The following is a 17,202-nucleotide window of genomic DNA, read 5'->3' on the forward strand; positions in this document are numbered from 1 at the left end:
TTAGAACCGGTATCAATTAAAAAAAGATCTGAGAGTTAATTTAATTACCATTGTTATGTTTTTTCTCTTAATAATTAATTGGGTAATTATGTGTCAGTTTTTTTTATTCATTGACACATTTAAACAAAAATCAAGTAATCACATGTACCATGCAAGTATTTACCTGGTTGCTAAGAATAACAATCACAGATATACCCGAGATCAATTGAGTGTTTACAATCGGGTGGAATCCATTGGCCATGAAAAATTATTAACAACATCGATAAACGTGGAGCATAAACTGTGTAGGTAAATATTTTTTTTTTTTTTTAACTATCAAACATTAGGATTGAAATGTTAGACACATTAAGAGTTTTCCTAACACAATTATTCCTTTAAAACAAATTAATCAACCAATTTTCCTATAAGGTAATCTTCGGGTATCAGCGTATGTGTTTGGAAGGGGGGCTATATACCGGTAAAAGACCGACAGTATAGCTAAACTTTGGAGAAAAATGGAACATCCCTTTTGACAATATCTTCAAAGCCAGTTCTTTGTGTATAAATACACTGTGCTATTTGTCTGACTGATGACACTGTTTGTATTCGCTTTTTCTATTTTCATCTTTTTCTGAGCGTAGAGCATCATATTTTTAATGCAACTTGGGACTGTTATTATACTATTAAACTGTATAATAGACCCAGATGCAACCATCTGACACTGAGGATCAAGCATTTTTATTTTGATATGCTCATTAAAAATCTATATTTTTCCGTCTTCGGAATAAAAAGATTCTATATTTATACATGGGAAACTTCTAGAACAAGTTGCAACAAACCCTATTTAAATCGGTACTTCGACTAATTTCATTACAACAAAAACTAACGAAAACCCGTTGATGGCGAAGCATGGAATCTGTATTTCAAAATATAAATGATACATGTAATTACTTCCTAAAAAACGGCCATTTAAAAAGAATAGTTGACGTATTCAAATTGTTTACAAAAGGATTGACATCGTAGATCAACTGTTATTTACCCTGAGCAAATGTATAAAAACTTTAAATTTTGACATAATTCAGTCATGTCATAGACAGTAAATACAGCTAAGCTTATACACTTGGTCCTTCAACTTTAGTCTGAAAAACCCAGATTTTATTTTAACAATAGTTTAATTTAGGATCAAGATTTTTTAAAACACTTTAAATTGTGTCTTTCAAATCTGTATTCTTTATTTTTTCTAGCCATTTTTCTCTAATTTGTTTGGCGCAATATTCTGCATTCTTTAAAATGTTAGCACTCTTATTTTTCTCCATTTGATTTTTGTTTTGCCAATTTTCACTATTCTTTATACTTTTGTTCTACATTCCGCACTTTTTACCCATTATTTTCTATTCTGTAAATCCCGTCCAGAATCTCATATATATACAACGTATAACAATAAAAAATATAAATAATTATTTCTCGCACCAAATTACTCGAAGATAACTGCAAAAAAGCTAGTTTTCTGATAATTATTGTCAAATTCTGAAAGAGCTTTTAAGTTTTGCAGAGTGACAAAAGAACTATTATTTTTGCACATTTTGGATTACTATGTTATTGGTGTTAGATAATTGTATTTAAATGCTACAACATGGGAATTTCTACAAATGTAAAAATAGAACATGATATTCATCACCGATATTCTTTATTCTAACTTTTGTTTAATGTACATATATAACATATAACATTAATCAGATTCTTTAGGAATTTTTCAGTTCAAATATTGTTATCCAAATTTTAGCTCCACTTTCCTGGCAAACTGTATAATAATATAATTTATTCTTAAACACTTTTTTTTCAGACAAAAATGGCGACTGTCAGAGTTAATATTCCACAACAACAAACTAAAGAAGAAGATACATACACGTTTCAAACATTCAAAGAAGAAATTAAAAGGAAATGGACACATAAACGTGAAGTAAAGCAAAGTGAACGAGATCTCGCTCAGTCATTTCCAAAGGTTCTTTTAGCTCTCCAATGCCCATCACAGCTTTATCTGTTTTTATTTTATATTATTCCACGGTTATTTGAGGATTATACAGATGAAACACAAATATGTTTGCAATTGTTTGTATGTTTTTGTTGCGTGGAAGGGCTGCTGAACTATTTCTTATGTTTATTAACCAATTCGGATGTGGAACCACGATCTTCTTCGAAAATAAAAACGTTTGATGACCCGCATGCACACACTAATGGACATGTTCCGAATGGAGTCCCCGTATCACGTGATGATGGGGAAATGCCTTGGGGATTTTGTGCCATTTGCGACATGGACATACCACCGCGAGCGCATCATTGTAAAATCTGCAAAAAGTGTATTTTAAAACGAGATCACCATTGCTTTATGGTAGGAAATTGCATTGGATTCTACAATCAAAGATACTTTTTCGTTTTAGGATTTTACGCAATACTTTGTGGACTAGGGGCGTTTGCGTGTAATGCCTGGTATTTATATCTATTTTACTGGCCAACAGCATATTCATGGACGAGCTTATTTCCTCCGATCGCCTTCTACCGTTGGCTTTTCGGTTACGAAAATATAGAGCTTCATGTACTTATTCTGATATTCCAAGCTTATCCTCAGCTGTTTTTCGGTGGTTTCGGTTGTATTGTGGTCAATTCTCAAACTTTGATGTGTTTTCTTGGGAAAACTGCACATGAACTTACCTCTCACATCCCAATCAAAAACAATAATTTCTTTTTCACGAATTTTGAAAGTGTGTTTGGAAAACATTGGCTGTTGAATTTTATTTTTCCAATGACACGGTGTTTAAAACAACCGGGAGATGGCACTTATTGGGACGGCATAAAAATTGATCATGTGTCAAATTCTGATGACAAAAATAAAGTGGTGCTAAATATGTAAACTATTAAGTGTATTTGTAAATTTTAAAATTTTGTAATTTATTTTTATATGTAAATCACCGTTTGTGCAATATTATATTGAAATGCACCATTACTCAGATTTGTGCCATATTAATATAGATAATTTTTATATTAAAACTGGTTCGATTATTTTCAAGTATATATATAAAAGAGATGTTAAGTTTACATCAACAAGACATTCACTGGGCCCAACAACACAAGATTAATTGTTAGTTGTTTAACATTCAGTTGCAAATATTTTATACATGTTCAGGACGACACACGCTAACAACACAATATTTTAAATGTTTGTTGTTTAACGTCCAGTTGCAAATATGACAGACAACACCCAATGATAACCCAAGATTAATTGCAAGTTGTTAAACGTCTAGTTGCAAATATTTCATACATATTCAGGACGATACAAGATTGTTAGCTTTTTAACGTCCAGTCGCAAATATTTCGTGCATGTTTAGGACAACACTAACACCCAGTTGCTAATATTTCATACATATTTAAAACGACATGAACTAACAACACAGAATTAATTGTTGTTTGTTTATTGACCAGTTGCAAATATTTCATGCATTATCAGGACGACACACACTCACAACACAAGATTAATTGTTAGTTTAACATCAATATGCAACTTTTTCATCAAGTTGCATATATTTCATGCCTGTTCTGGACGGCACACACTAACAACTGAAGATAAATTGTTTTGTTGTTTTATGTCCGGTTGCAAATAGTTCATGCATGTTTAGGACGACACACACTAACACAATATTTATTGTTATTTAATTAACGTCAAATTGCAAATAGTTGATACATGTTCAGGACGACACACACTAACAACACACGATCCATTTTAAGTTGTTTAACGTACAGTTGCAAATATTTCATACATGTTCAGGACATGACACACTTACACCACGATCTTAATTGTTTATTGTTTTTCGTCCAGTTGCAAATATTTCATACATGTTCAGGATGTGACACACACTTACAACACACAATTAATTGCTAGTTGTTTAACGTCCAGTTGCAAATTTCATACATGTTAAGGACGACACACAATGATTACATGTTCAGGATGATTCACAATAACAACACAAGATAAATTGCTAAATGTTTAACGTCCAGTTGCAAATATTTCATACATATTCAGGACATGACACACTTACAACTCGATTTAATTGTTTTTTTGTTTTTCGTTCAGTTGCACATATTTCATACATGTTCAGGACGACACACACTTACACACACACGATTTATTGTTAGTTGTAAAATGTCCAGTTGCAAGTATTTCATGCATATTCAGGACGACACACGGTTAATTGTTAGTTTTATAACGTCCAGTTGCAAATACTTCATGCATATTCAGGACATGACACACTTACAACACGATCTTAATTGTTTTTACATTTCATACATGTTCAGGAAATGACACACAATAATAACATGTTCAAGATGACACACAATAACAACACAAGATTAATTGCTAACGTTTAACGTCCAGTTGCAAATATTTCATACATATTCAGGTCATGACACACTCACAACACGATCTTAATTGGGTTTTTTTGTTTTTCGTTCAGTTGCACATATTTCATACATGTTCAGGACGACACACACACGATTTATTGTTAGTTGTAAAATGTCCAGTTGAAGGTATTTCATGCATATTCAGGACGACACACGATTAATTGTTAGTTTTTTAACGTCCAGTTGCAAATATTTCATGCATGTTCAGGACGACACACTCAAACAGCACACGATTAATTGTTAGTTGTTTAATGTCCAGTTGCAAATATATCGTGCATGTTCAGGACAACACTAACGTCCAGTTGCGAATATTTCTTTCATACTAGGACGCCACACACTTAAACAGAAGAATGGTTGTTTAACGTCCAGTTGCAAATATTTCATACATATTCAGGACGACACATACTAACAATTCAATATTAATTGTTTGTTGTTTTATGTTCAGTTGCAAATATTTCATACTTATTCAGGACGACACACTTACAACACGATCTTAATTGTTTTTTTTGTTTTCGTTCAGTTGCAAATATTTCATACATGTTCAGGACGACACACACTTTAACACAAAAATGGTTGGTTTAACATCCAGTTGCAAATATTTCATACATATTTAGACGACATGAACTAACATCACAGGTTTCGTTGTTATTTGTTTAATGTCCAGTTGCAAATATGTCATGCATTTTCAGGACGACACACACTAACAACGTCAAGATGCAAATATTTCATCAAGTTGCAAATATTTTATGCAGGTTCAAGACGACACACAATAACAAAACAAGATTAATTGTTAGTAGTGTAACGTCCATTTGCAAATATTTCAAATATATTAAGGACGACACACACTAACAACACAAGTTTAATTGTTTGTTGTTTTATGTGCAGTTGCAAAGAGTACATGCATGTTCAGGACGACACGCAATCAATTGTTTGTTGTTTTTCATCCAGTTGCTAATATTTCATACATATTCAGGACGACACGTACTAAAAACTCAAGATTAATTGTTTGTTGTTTTATGGCCAGTTGCAAGTATTTCATACATATTCAGGACGACACACACTTACAACACAAGATAAATTGTTTGCTATTTTATGTCCAGTTTCAAATAGTTTATGCATGTTCAGGACGACACACACTAACACAATACTTATTGTTAGTTGATTAACGTAAAATTGCAAATATTTGATACATGTTCAGCACGAAACACACTAACAACACACGATCCATTTTAAGTTGTATAACGTACAGTTGAAAATGTTTCATACATGTTCAGGACATGACACACTTACACCACGATCTTAAGTGTTTATTGTGTTTCGTCCAGTTGCAAATATTTCATACATGTTCAGGATGTGACACATACTTACAACACAAAATTAATTGGGAGTTTTTAACGTCCAGTTGCAAATTTCATACATGTTCAGGACGACAAACAATGATTGCATGTTCAGGATGATTCACAATAACAACACAAGATTAATTGCTAAATATTTAACTTCCAGTTTCAAATATTTCATACATATTCAGGACATGACACACTTACAACACGATCTTAATTGTTTTTACATTTCATACATGTTCAGGACGACACACAATAATAACATGTTCAGGACGACACACAATAACAACACAAGATTAATTGCTAAATGTTTAACGTCCAGTTGCAAATATTTCATACATATTCAGGACATAATACACTTACAACACGATCTTAATTGTTTTTTGTTTTTCGTTCAGTTGCACATATTTCATACATGTTCAGGACGACACACACTTACACACGATTTATTGTTAGTTGTAAAATGTCCAGTTGCAAGTATTTAATGCATATTCAGGACGACACACGATTAATTGTTAGTTTTTTAACGTCCAATTGCAAATATTTCATGCATGTTCAGGACGACACACACTAACAGCATAAGATTAATTGTTAGTTGTTTAATGTCCAGTTGCAAATATAACGTGCATGTTCAGGACAACACTAACGTCCAATTGCGAACATTTCTTACATACTAGGACGACACACACTTAAACAGAAGAATGGTTGTTTAACGTCCAGTTGCAAATATTTCATACATATTCAGGACGACACATACTAACAACTCAAGATTAATTGTTTGTTGTTTTATGTTCAGGACGACACACACTAGCAACACAACATTAATTGTTTGTTGTTTAACATCAAGTTGCAAATATTTCATACATATTCAGGACGACACACTTACAACACGATCTTAATTGGTTTTCGTTCAGTTGCAAATATTTCATACATGTTCAGGACGACACACACTTTAACACAAGAATGGTTGGTTTAACATCCAGTTGCAAATATGTCATACATATTTAGGACGACATGAACTAACATCACAGGTTTAATAGTTATTTGTTTAATGTCCAGTTGCAAATATGTCATGCATTTTCAGGACGACACACACTAACAACGTCAAGATGCAAATATTTCATCAAGTTGCAAATATTTTATGCAGGTTCAAGACGACACACAATAACAAAACATGATTGTTAGTAGTTTAACGTCCATTTGCAAATATTTCAAACATATTCAGGACGACACTCACTAACAACACAAGTTTAATTGTTTGTTGTTTTATGTGCAGTTGCAAAGAGTTCATGCATGTTCAGGACAACACGCAATCAATTGTTTGTTGTTTTTCATCCAGTTGCTAATATTTCATACATATTCAGGACGACACGTACTAAAAACTCAAGATTAATTGTTTGTTGTTTTATGGCCAGTTGCAAGTATTTCATACATATTCAGGACGACACACACTTACAACACAAGATAAATTGTTTGCTATTTTATGTCCAGTTTCAAATAGTTTATGCATGTTCAGGACGACACACACTAACACAATACTTATTGTTAGTTGATTAACGTAAAATTGCAAATATTTGATACATGTTCAGCACGAAACACACTAACAACACACGATCCATTTTAAGTTGTATAACGTACAGTTGAAAATGTTTCATACATGTTCAGGACATGACACACTTACACCACGATCTTAAGTGTTTATTGTTTTTCGTCCAGTTGCAAATATTTCATACATGTTCAGGATGTGACACATACTTACAACACAAAATTAATTGGGAGTTTTTAACGTCCAGTTGCAAATTTCATACATGTTCAGGACGACAAACAATGATTGCATGTTCAGGATGATTCACAATAACAACACAAGATTAATTGCTAAATATTTAACTTCCAGTTTCAGATATTTCATACATATTCAGGACATGACACACTTACAACACGATCTTAATTGTTTTTACATTTCATACATGTTCAGGACGACACACAATAATAACATGTTCAGGATGACACACAATAACAACACAAGATTAATTGCTAAATGTTTAACGTCCAGTTGCAAATATTTCATACATATTCAGGACATAATACACTTACAACACGATCTTAATTGTTTTTTGTTTTTCGTTCAGTTGCACATATTTCATACATGTTCAGGACGACACACACTTACACACGATTTATTGTTAGTTGTAAAATGTCCAGTTGCAAGTATTTAATGCATATTCAGGACGACACACGATTAATTGTTAGTTTTTTAACGTCCAATTGCAAATATTTCATGCATGTTCAGGACGACACACACTAACAGCATAAGATTAATTGTTAGTTGTTTAATGTCCAGTTGCAAATATAACGTGCATGTTCAGGACAACACTAACGTCCAATTGCGAACATTTCTTACATACTAGGACGACACACACTTAAACAGAAGAATGGTTGTTTAACGTCCAGTTGCAAATATTTCATACATATTCAGGACGACACATACTAACAACTCAAGATTAATTGTTTGTTGTTTTATGTTCAGGACGACACACACTAGCAACACAACATTAATTGTTTGTTGTTTAACATCAAGTTGCAAATATTTCATACATATTCAGGACGACACACTTACAACACGATCTTAATTGGTTTTCGTTCAGTTGCAAATATTTCATACATGTTCAGGACGACACACACTTTAACACAAGAATGGTTGGTTTAACATCCAGTTGCAAATATGTCATACATATTTAGGACGACATGAACTAACATCACAGGTTTAATAGTTATTTGTTTAATGTCCAGTTGCAAATATGTCATGCATTTTCAGGACGACACACACTAACAACGTCAAGATGCAAATATTTCATCAAGTTGCAAATATTTTATGCAGGTTCAAGACGACACACAATAACAAAACAAGATTAATTGTTAGTAGTGTAACGTCCATTTGCAAATATTTCAAATATATTAAGGACGAAACACACTAACAACACAAGTTTAATTGTTTGTTGTTTTATGTGCAGTTGCAAAGAGTACATGCATGTTCAGGACAACACGCAATCAATTGTTTGTTGTTTTTCATCCAGTTGCTAATATTTCATACATATTCAGGACGACACGTACTAAAAACTCAAGATTAATTGTTTGTTGTTTTATGGCCAGTTGCAAGTATTTCATACATATTCAGGACGACACACACTAACAACACAAGATAAATTGTTTGCTATTTTATGTCCAGTTTCAAATAGTTTATGCATGTTCAGGACGACACACACTAACACAATAATAATTGTTAGTTGATTAACGTAAAATTGCAAATATTTGATACATGTTCAGCACGAAACACACTAACAACACACGATCCATTTTAAGTTGTATAACGTACAGTTGAAAATGTTTCATACATGTTCAGGACATGACACACTTACACCACGATCTTAAGTGTTTATTGTTTTTCGTCCAGTTGCAAATATTTCATACATGTTCAGGATGTGACACATACTTACAACACAAAATTAATTGGGAGTTTTTAACGTCCAGTTGCAAATTTCATACATGTTCAGGACGACAAACAATGATTGCATGTTCAGGATGATTCACAATAACAACACAAGATTAATTGCTAAATATTTAACTTCCAGTTTCAAATATTTCATACATATTCAGGACATGACACACTTACAACACGATCTTAATTGTTTTTACATTTCATACATGTTCAGGACGACACACAATAATAACATGTTCAGGATGACACACAATAACAACACAAGATTAATTGCTAAATGTTTAACGTCCAGTTGCAAATATTTCATACATATTCAGGACATAATACACTTACAACACGATCTTAATTGTTTTTTGTTTTTCGTTCAGTTGCACATATTTCATACATGTTCAGGACGACACACACTTACACACGATTTATTGTTAGTTGTAAAATGTCCAGTTGCAAGTATTTAATGCATATTCAGGACGACACACGATTAATTGTTAGTTTTTTAACGTCCAATTGCAAATATTTCATGCATGTTCAGGACGACACACACTAACAGCATAAGATTAATTGTTAGTTGTTTAATGTCCAGTTGCAAATATTACGTGCATGTTCAGGACAACACTAACGTCCAATTGCGAACATTTCTTACATACTAGGACGACACACACTTAAACAGAAGAATGGTTGTTTAACGTCCAGTTGCAAATATTTCATACATATTCAGGACGACACATACTAACAACTCAAGATTAATTGTTTGTTGTTTTATGTTCAGGACGACACACACTAGCAACACAACATTAATTGTTTGTTGTTTAACATCAAGTTGCAAATATTTCATACATATTCAGGACGACACACTTACAACACGATCTTAATTGGTTTTCGTTCAGTTGCAAATATTTCATACATGTTCAGGACGACACACACTTTAACACAAGAATGGTTGGTTTAACATCCAGTTGCAAATATGTCATACATATTTAGGACGACATGAACTAACATCACAGGTTTAATAGTTATTTGTTTAATGTCCAGTTGCAAATATGTCATGCATTTTCAGGACGACACACACTAACAACGTCAAGATGCAAATATTTCATCAAGTTGCAAATATTTTATGCAGGTTCAAGACGACACACAATAACAAAACATGATTGTTAGTAGTTTAACGTCCATTTGCAAATATTTCAAACATATTCAGGACGACACACACTAACAACACAAGTTTAATTGTTTGTTGTTTTATGTGCAGTTGCAAAGAGTACATGCATGTTCAGGACGACACGCAATCAATTGTTTGTTGTTTTTCATCCAGTTGCAAATATTTCATACATATTCAGGACGACACGTACTAAAAACTCAAGATTAATTGTTTGTTGTTTTATGGCCAGTTGCAAATATTTCTCACGTGTTCAGGACGACATTATCCTGTGCAATGCCAAGGTACAGGTATTAAATATTCTCGTCTGCTATTTAAGCAGAACGAATAAAACATACATGTTTATATACTTTACTGCAGAAACGTTGTATATATAGTTAACAATGAGAAAAGACCGTTTAATTAAGAAAACTACTTTGATAAATTGTATTTAAGTGTATTGTATATAAATGTCATCAACCTTGGGAGTCAATGCATAGTGGACGGATTGGACTTGATTTTCACATGATGAAGACATCTTTTAATCTTTCAAAATAAGGTCAAGAACTGGCATGTCAGGAACTACTAGCAGTCCTTTTATTTATGCTGATCATTGTCATTTTGCTTAATTTCTTCTGTTATCTATTCTAACATTAGATTTCTTTTACCAGAGTTTTACCGTGTCCTCATAAAATAAATGTTCTTCGCCCAGGAAGCGACAGCAGAGGTCCAACCGTGAAGGGCAAAAATGGACAGAATATTCAAGCGTGATACACTACAGGTCTGAATTTGGATTGTAATTAAATATTTGACACATAGATTTCTAAGTTATTCATTCCTTATTATTATTATTATTATTATTATTATTATTATTATTATGTATTTACATTGTATCATAGATTAAATTTATTCCTTCTTTGTATGTTCATTTGTGTTACGTCTATTGATTGAGTTAAGCCATTTTCTATGATGTGATGTTACACTACTGAATTAAAGAAAACATGCATGTTTGTGGATTTTTGAATTCGTGGTTTTGCCAAAGTATCTATACAGGCCTAAAGAAAAATAGTAATTTGGTTAAACATTTAATTACGTGGTTTACCGTTACCCTTGAAAATTGGTATCCAATGAATATTAATGAACAAATGGAAGTGTTTAACGACCTTGACTGGCTATACAGCCCTCGCACGGTCGGTTATATATATTAATGAATCCACAGTATTATTTCAGATAAGGATGCAGGTTTGGTACCATTAAAACCCTACTGCATTTGTTTGTACCTGTCCTAAGTCAAGAATCTGATGTTGAGTAGTTGTCGTTTGTTGGTGTGGTTCATAAGTGTTTATTTTTAGCTCACCTTGCCCAAAGGGCCAAGTGAGCTTTTCCCATCACTTTGCGTCCGGCGACCGTCGTCGTTAACTTTTACAAAAATCTTCTCTTCTGAAACTACTGAGCCAAATTAAACCAAACTTGGCCACAATCATCATTGGGGTATCTAGTTTAAACAAGAGTGCACATGCAGAAATGTCTCGCTGTCTTTACTAATCATTGATATTATGTTGATAGTCCTAAATGTAAAGCTTTAATACACTGACACGTAAACTTAACATAATCAAGAAAACTAAACATTGACCAATGAACCATAAAAATGAGGTAAGGGCAGAAGAACCATACCAGGTAGACATGTACAGCTAACAATTCTTCCATACAACAAATATAGTTGACCTGTTGCTTATAGTTTAAGAAAAACAGACCAAAACACAAAAACTTAACACTGTTCAATGAACCATGAAAATGAAGTCAAGGTCAAATAAAACATGACGACTGACATAAAGATCATAAAATATTTCCATACACCAAATATAGTTGACCTATGGCATATACTATTAGAAAAAAAGACCAAAACTCATAAACTTAACTTTGACCACTGAACCATGAAAATGAGGTTAAGGTCAGAGGACACCTGCCAACTAGACATGTACACCTTATAATCATTCCATATACCAAATATAGTAGACGTATTGCATACAGGATAAGAAAAACAGACCAAAACGCAAAAACTTAACACTGATCAATGAACCGTGAAAATGAGGTCAAGGTAAAATAAAACCTGCGCGACTGATATGTAGATCATAAAATATTTCCATACACCAAATATAGTTGACCTATTGCATATAGTATTAGAAAAAAAGACCAAAACTCAAAAACTTAACTATAACCAGTGAACCATGAAAATGGGGTCAAGGTCAGATGACAACTGCCAGTTGGACATGTACACCTTACAGTCCTTCCATACACCGAATATACTAGACCTATTGCTTATAGTATCCAAGATATGGACTTGACCACCAAAACTTAACCTTGTTCACTGATCCATGAAATGAGGTCGAGGTCAAGTGAACTGTCTGACGGGCATGAGGACCTTGCAAGGTACGCACATACCAAATAGTTACCCTATTACTTATAATAAGAGAGAATTTAACATTACAAAAAATATTAACTTTTTTTCAAGTAGTCACTGAACCATGAAAATGAGGTCAAGGACATTGGACATATGTGACTGACGGAAACTTTGTAACATGAGGCATCTATATACAAAGTATGAAGCATCCAGGTCTTTCACCTTCTAAAATATAAAGCTTTTAAGAAGTTAGCTAAAGCCGCCGCCGGATCACTATCCCAATGTCAAGCTTTCTGCGACAAAAGTCGCAGGCTCGACAAAAATGTGTCCGATGAATCGGACAACCCGTTGTTGGATTGCTGCCCCTGAATTGATAATTTTAAGGAAATTTTGCTGTTATCTTGAATATTATTATAGATAGAGATAAACTGTAAACAGCAATAATACTAAGCAAAGTAAGATTTACAAATAAGTAACCATGACCGAAATGGTCAATTGCCCCCCTAAGGAGTTATTGTCCTTTATAGTAAATTTTTAACAATTTTCATAAAATTTGTAAATTTTTATTAACATTTTCCACTGAAACTACTGGGCCAAGTTCATTATAGATAGAGATAATTGTAAGCAGCAAGACTGTTTAGTAAAGTAAGATGTACAAACACATCACCATCACCAAAACACAATTTTGTCATGAATCCATCCGCTTCCTTTGTTTAATATTCATATAGACCAAGGTGAGCGACACAGGCTCTTTAGAGCCTCTAGTTTTATATAGAATAGACTGTTGGTTTTCCCATTTGAATGGTTTTACACGAGTAATTTGTGGGGGCCTTTATAGCTTGATGTTTGGTGTGAGCCAAAGCCGTGTTGAAGGCCGTTCTTTTACCTAAATTGGTTTATTTTCATAAATTGTCACTTGGATGAAAAGTTGTCTCATTGGCACTCATACCTTATCTTCTTATGTCTTATTAAAGACCAGGTCCTCCACAGGGCGCAGCTTTAAACAACCGCAGGAGTCAAACCCTGAACAGTTGGGGCAAGTATGGACACAACATTCAAGCTCAATACAGCTCTGAATTTGGTTGCAATCAAATTTTTGACATAATATCAGTTTCTGACACAAAACAAATGTCAAGATCTTACAGATCTATTGCGCAATATTGTGCAATTAAAGATTTCTTCTTTTAACGTTTCAAAAATTTGGAATTTGAAAAAAAAATGAAAACAACTACCATCCCCCTTTTTTTTGCAACGAGTCCAAAACCTGACCTCCCTTACACTGCTTAAGACTGCAATTGTATTAATTGTCCATTGTCCAGAAATTCCTAGTTTTTCCCCTTTTTTGCCCCCATTCCTGAAACATTTTGAGCCATAAGCTCCTTAAGTCAATTCTAACCATCCCTTCATGGTATGGAAAAATGTGGTTTAATTTCAGAAAGATTCATTCACTTAAACATAAGTTATTGTTTGAAAACTACAACAATTATTATTTTGGGCCCCCTTTTTGGCCCTGAATTCCTTAACTATTGAGACCTTAACCCCCAAAATTAATCCTATTGAGACCTTAACCCCCAAAATTAATCCCAACCTTCCTTTAGTGGTATTGAACCTTCTTGTAAAAATTTATAGAGATCCATACACTTAAACACAATTTATTGTCTGTAAACTAAATAATGCTTCTTTTTGGCCCCTTATTCCTAAAGTCTTGGGAAAATTAACCTGAAACTGAATCCGAGCCTTCCCTGTTTTATATGAAAACTTGTGGTACAATGTCAGAGAGATCCATACAGTTACACACAAGTTATTGTCTTGAAACTAGAAAAATGCTTGTTTTTGGCCCTTAATTCCTAGACTGTTTGCCAAATAACCCCTTAAGATAATCCCAACCTTCTACTTATGGTATTAAACAATGTGGTACAATTTCAGAACAATTGGAATACTTACTAATACACAATTTTTAGTCCTAAAACTAGATAAATGCTGTTTTTTGCCCCTTTGGCCCCTAATTCCTAAACCTTTGGGATCATAACCCCCCAAAATCAATCCCAAGCTTCCTTTTGTGGTTACAAACATTGTGTAAAAATTTTATTGATTTCTTTTTACTTATTCAAAAGTTATTATCCAGAAACCCTTCGTCTTCGGATGACCTGATACCAAAATACAACCAAATTTTTCTTAATAATTGTGTTCATATAAAAACTGATCAATTGTTGAAAACACCACTCCCAACCTCGCCACAAAGGCAAACCTATGTCTCACCTTCCCTTGCAGGAGTCAATAAAAGGTTACTGGGATTCCTATTCAAAATAAACTAGTTGACTGTCAATAATTTCTTTATAAAGTGATCTCATTGCATGGATATTGATTGGTGCTTAAAGTCCAGTGGCAATTGCTACATGCATATCAACACAAGGACATTTAATTTCATACAACTACAAACCTTGCTGTATACCAAACAAAATTATAGTGAACAAGTCACCATACATTTGACTGTATATTTGACACTTATAAGACCACAAATGCTATAATGCCACATGTTTAGATGAGAATTTATACAGTTTGACCAAGCAATGACCTCCCTTATTCCAAGGTAAGCATGTTACACAAGACAACCGAGGCAGTTTAAATGAAAAGAAAACTACTTATTCTGATATATTTGTATGTACACATTTACAATATAGCCAAAATTAAAGTTCACATCTTTATGTAAAAATTCATATTTCAATCAGTATACATGCAAATTCATTTTTCTATCACATAATTTATAATTTCATCAGAATAAATTCAACTAATAAAAATTTCATTGCAAAAAGTTGATTTTTGAAATTTCATTGTTTTTGATATCTATGGAAATTGTATCAGCTTATTGGCTTCAGACTCCATAAACACTTTCAGTTTTAATAGCACATTTGAAAATCCTGAGTTTAAATTAAGAAAACAACGTCGTCTGCTAACATGACTTGATTTGACTCCATCATTTTTTCAATTGCGGCAAAAATGTCATCTTCACTGAATTCTCCTGCATGTTCTTTTTCCATCTGTCCACGAACTTTGTCCAATGACACAGACTGGGCATGCTCAGACTTAAAGAGGTTGAAAAGTGAAGCTCTAAACATTTTCAATCTGTATGTAAAATGTAAAAAATTGTTGTAGATTAATTCAACACTAAGATTTTTAAGATAGCTAGAAATAATGCAAGAAAGTTTATTAAGCTAGAAATATTGCAAGAAAGTTTATTAAAACAATAGATATGTCCTTTCCTATCACATCTTTACATTTATTCTTCTAAAGGAATAATATTGTAAATTATCTCCATGGAAATGAGATGTCCAAACACTAATTTAACTGTGTACCAAATATCATGCACCTACTAGTAGTTCCTAATAAACTGACCATATCTTAAACTACTACATTGTTAATCTGACAGCAGCACGCTAAAGTCTCACTTTTTTTCTCGACTTTCTCATTCTCTATGACAAATTTTTAAAACTACAGTCTCAAAGCTCAATTTTTGGAACATTTCAGTTAAATTGTGACTATAGACGTTTTTTTAAGCCTGGGCTGCTTGGCCTGTGGCTAAGCATGAAGACTTCTTTCTGAAAGTAAGATAAACATTAAGATCTAACTTGATTTCTTACCGTTTTTCATCGAATTCTGCTGTTTTAGTTGAAGATTCTGTCTGCATCTGATCATCTGCTTGGTCCTGTCCACTCTTTCTTCTCAATTTCTTCTTCTTTTGAGATTCAACCAATTCTAAAAAAGGTTCAAAATAAAAAAAACCTGTTTTTTTAAAGATTGAAATTAAGGGCGGTTCCCTTAAAACTTGCATGGTACCCGGGGAAGGCACTTTGAAAACAGAGTGACAAACCATTGAAGTGATTTAGAGTCCTGCATAATTTTTAAACTGTTCAACGCAATATTTCACATCCACCCATAGTGGCAAATCTAAGTTGCCCTCCCTGGGTCCCATGTATGTTTTTATGGAACAGCCCTAAATATCTCTCTCAAAACATGATTAATTTCTATGTGATATCTTATTGGTAAACAAAACAAGAGCCTCTAAATTAATCCACAACAGGTAATTGTAAATGACAAAACCTACCACATTGATAAATCAAGTACATAGACAATAATAGTGTATTGACTTGACATGTCAACGATATTAGGATGAGGCTTAGAAACGGGGAAAACGAGGATATGCCGAGCATTTTCCCCCCGTTTCGTGCTGAATCCTTGTATCGTTGATATGTAAAGTCAATGTACTATTATTGTCTTTATATTGCAATCTAAAAAAAAAAAACATTTTCAATTGTTGTTCAATGTGTTAATTTTATTATTTGATTTAAATATTGGGAAACTCCCCCTTTTATGAAAAGGCCCCATATCATGCAAGCGAAATATT

The 17,202-nt window shown here is 33.2% G+C and overlaps 2 protein-coding genes across 3 annotated transcripts in view; one reads left to right on the forward strand and one right to left on the reverse strand.

Moving 5' to 3' along the window:
• The first annotated feature begins 195 nt into the window (after positions 1 to 195).
• LOC139498657 (palmitoyltransferase ZDHHC22-like) lies at positions 196 to 3,024 on the forward strand. Of its 2 annotated transcripts, none has more exons than XM_071287152.1 (2): positions 196 to 288; positions 1,823 to 3,024. In XM_071287152.1, exon 2 carries the CDS (start codon positions 1,829 to 1,831, stop codon positions 2,885 to 2,887), a length of 1,059 nt encoding a protein of 352 aa, XP_071143253.1. In that variant the 5' UTR covers positions 196 to 288; positions 1,823 to 1,828; the 3' UTR covers positions 2,888 to 3,024. The 2 variants fall into 2 exon arrangements, with proteins under 2 accessions (XP_071143253.1, XP_071143254.1); XM_071287153.1 differs by having other exon boundaries at positions 196 to 284.
• A 12,414-nt stretch (positions 3,025 to 15,438) lies between these two features.
• LOC139498674 (zygotic DNA replication licensing factor mcm3-like) overlaps positions 15,439 to 17,202 on the reverse strand; it is a 53,196-nt gene continuing 51,432 nt past the window's right edge. Inside the window, exons 21-22 of the mRNA XM_071287187.1 lie at positions 16,439 to 16,553; positions 15,439 to 15,923 (exon numbers count right to left, since the gene is read on the reverse strand). Of these exons, the coding sequence (XP_071143288.1) occupies positions 15,725 to 15,923; positions 16,439 to 16,553 (314 nt within the window). The 3' untranslated portion in view covers positions 15,439 to 15,724. The remainder of the gene's footprint in view (positions 15,924 to 16,438; positions 16,554 to 17,202) is intronic.

This window comes from Mytilus edulis, chromosome 12 (genome assembly GCF_963676685.1).
Source record: "Mytilus edulis chromosome 12, xbMytEdul2.2, whole genome shotgun sequence".
Taxonomy (NCBI): Eukaryota; Metazoa; Mollusca; class Bivalvia; order Mytilida; family Mytilidae; genus Mytilus; species Mytilus edulis.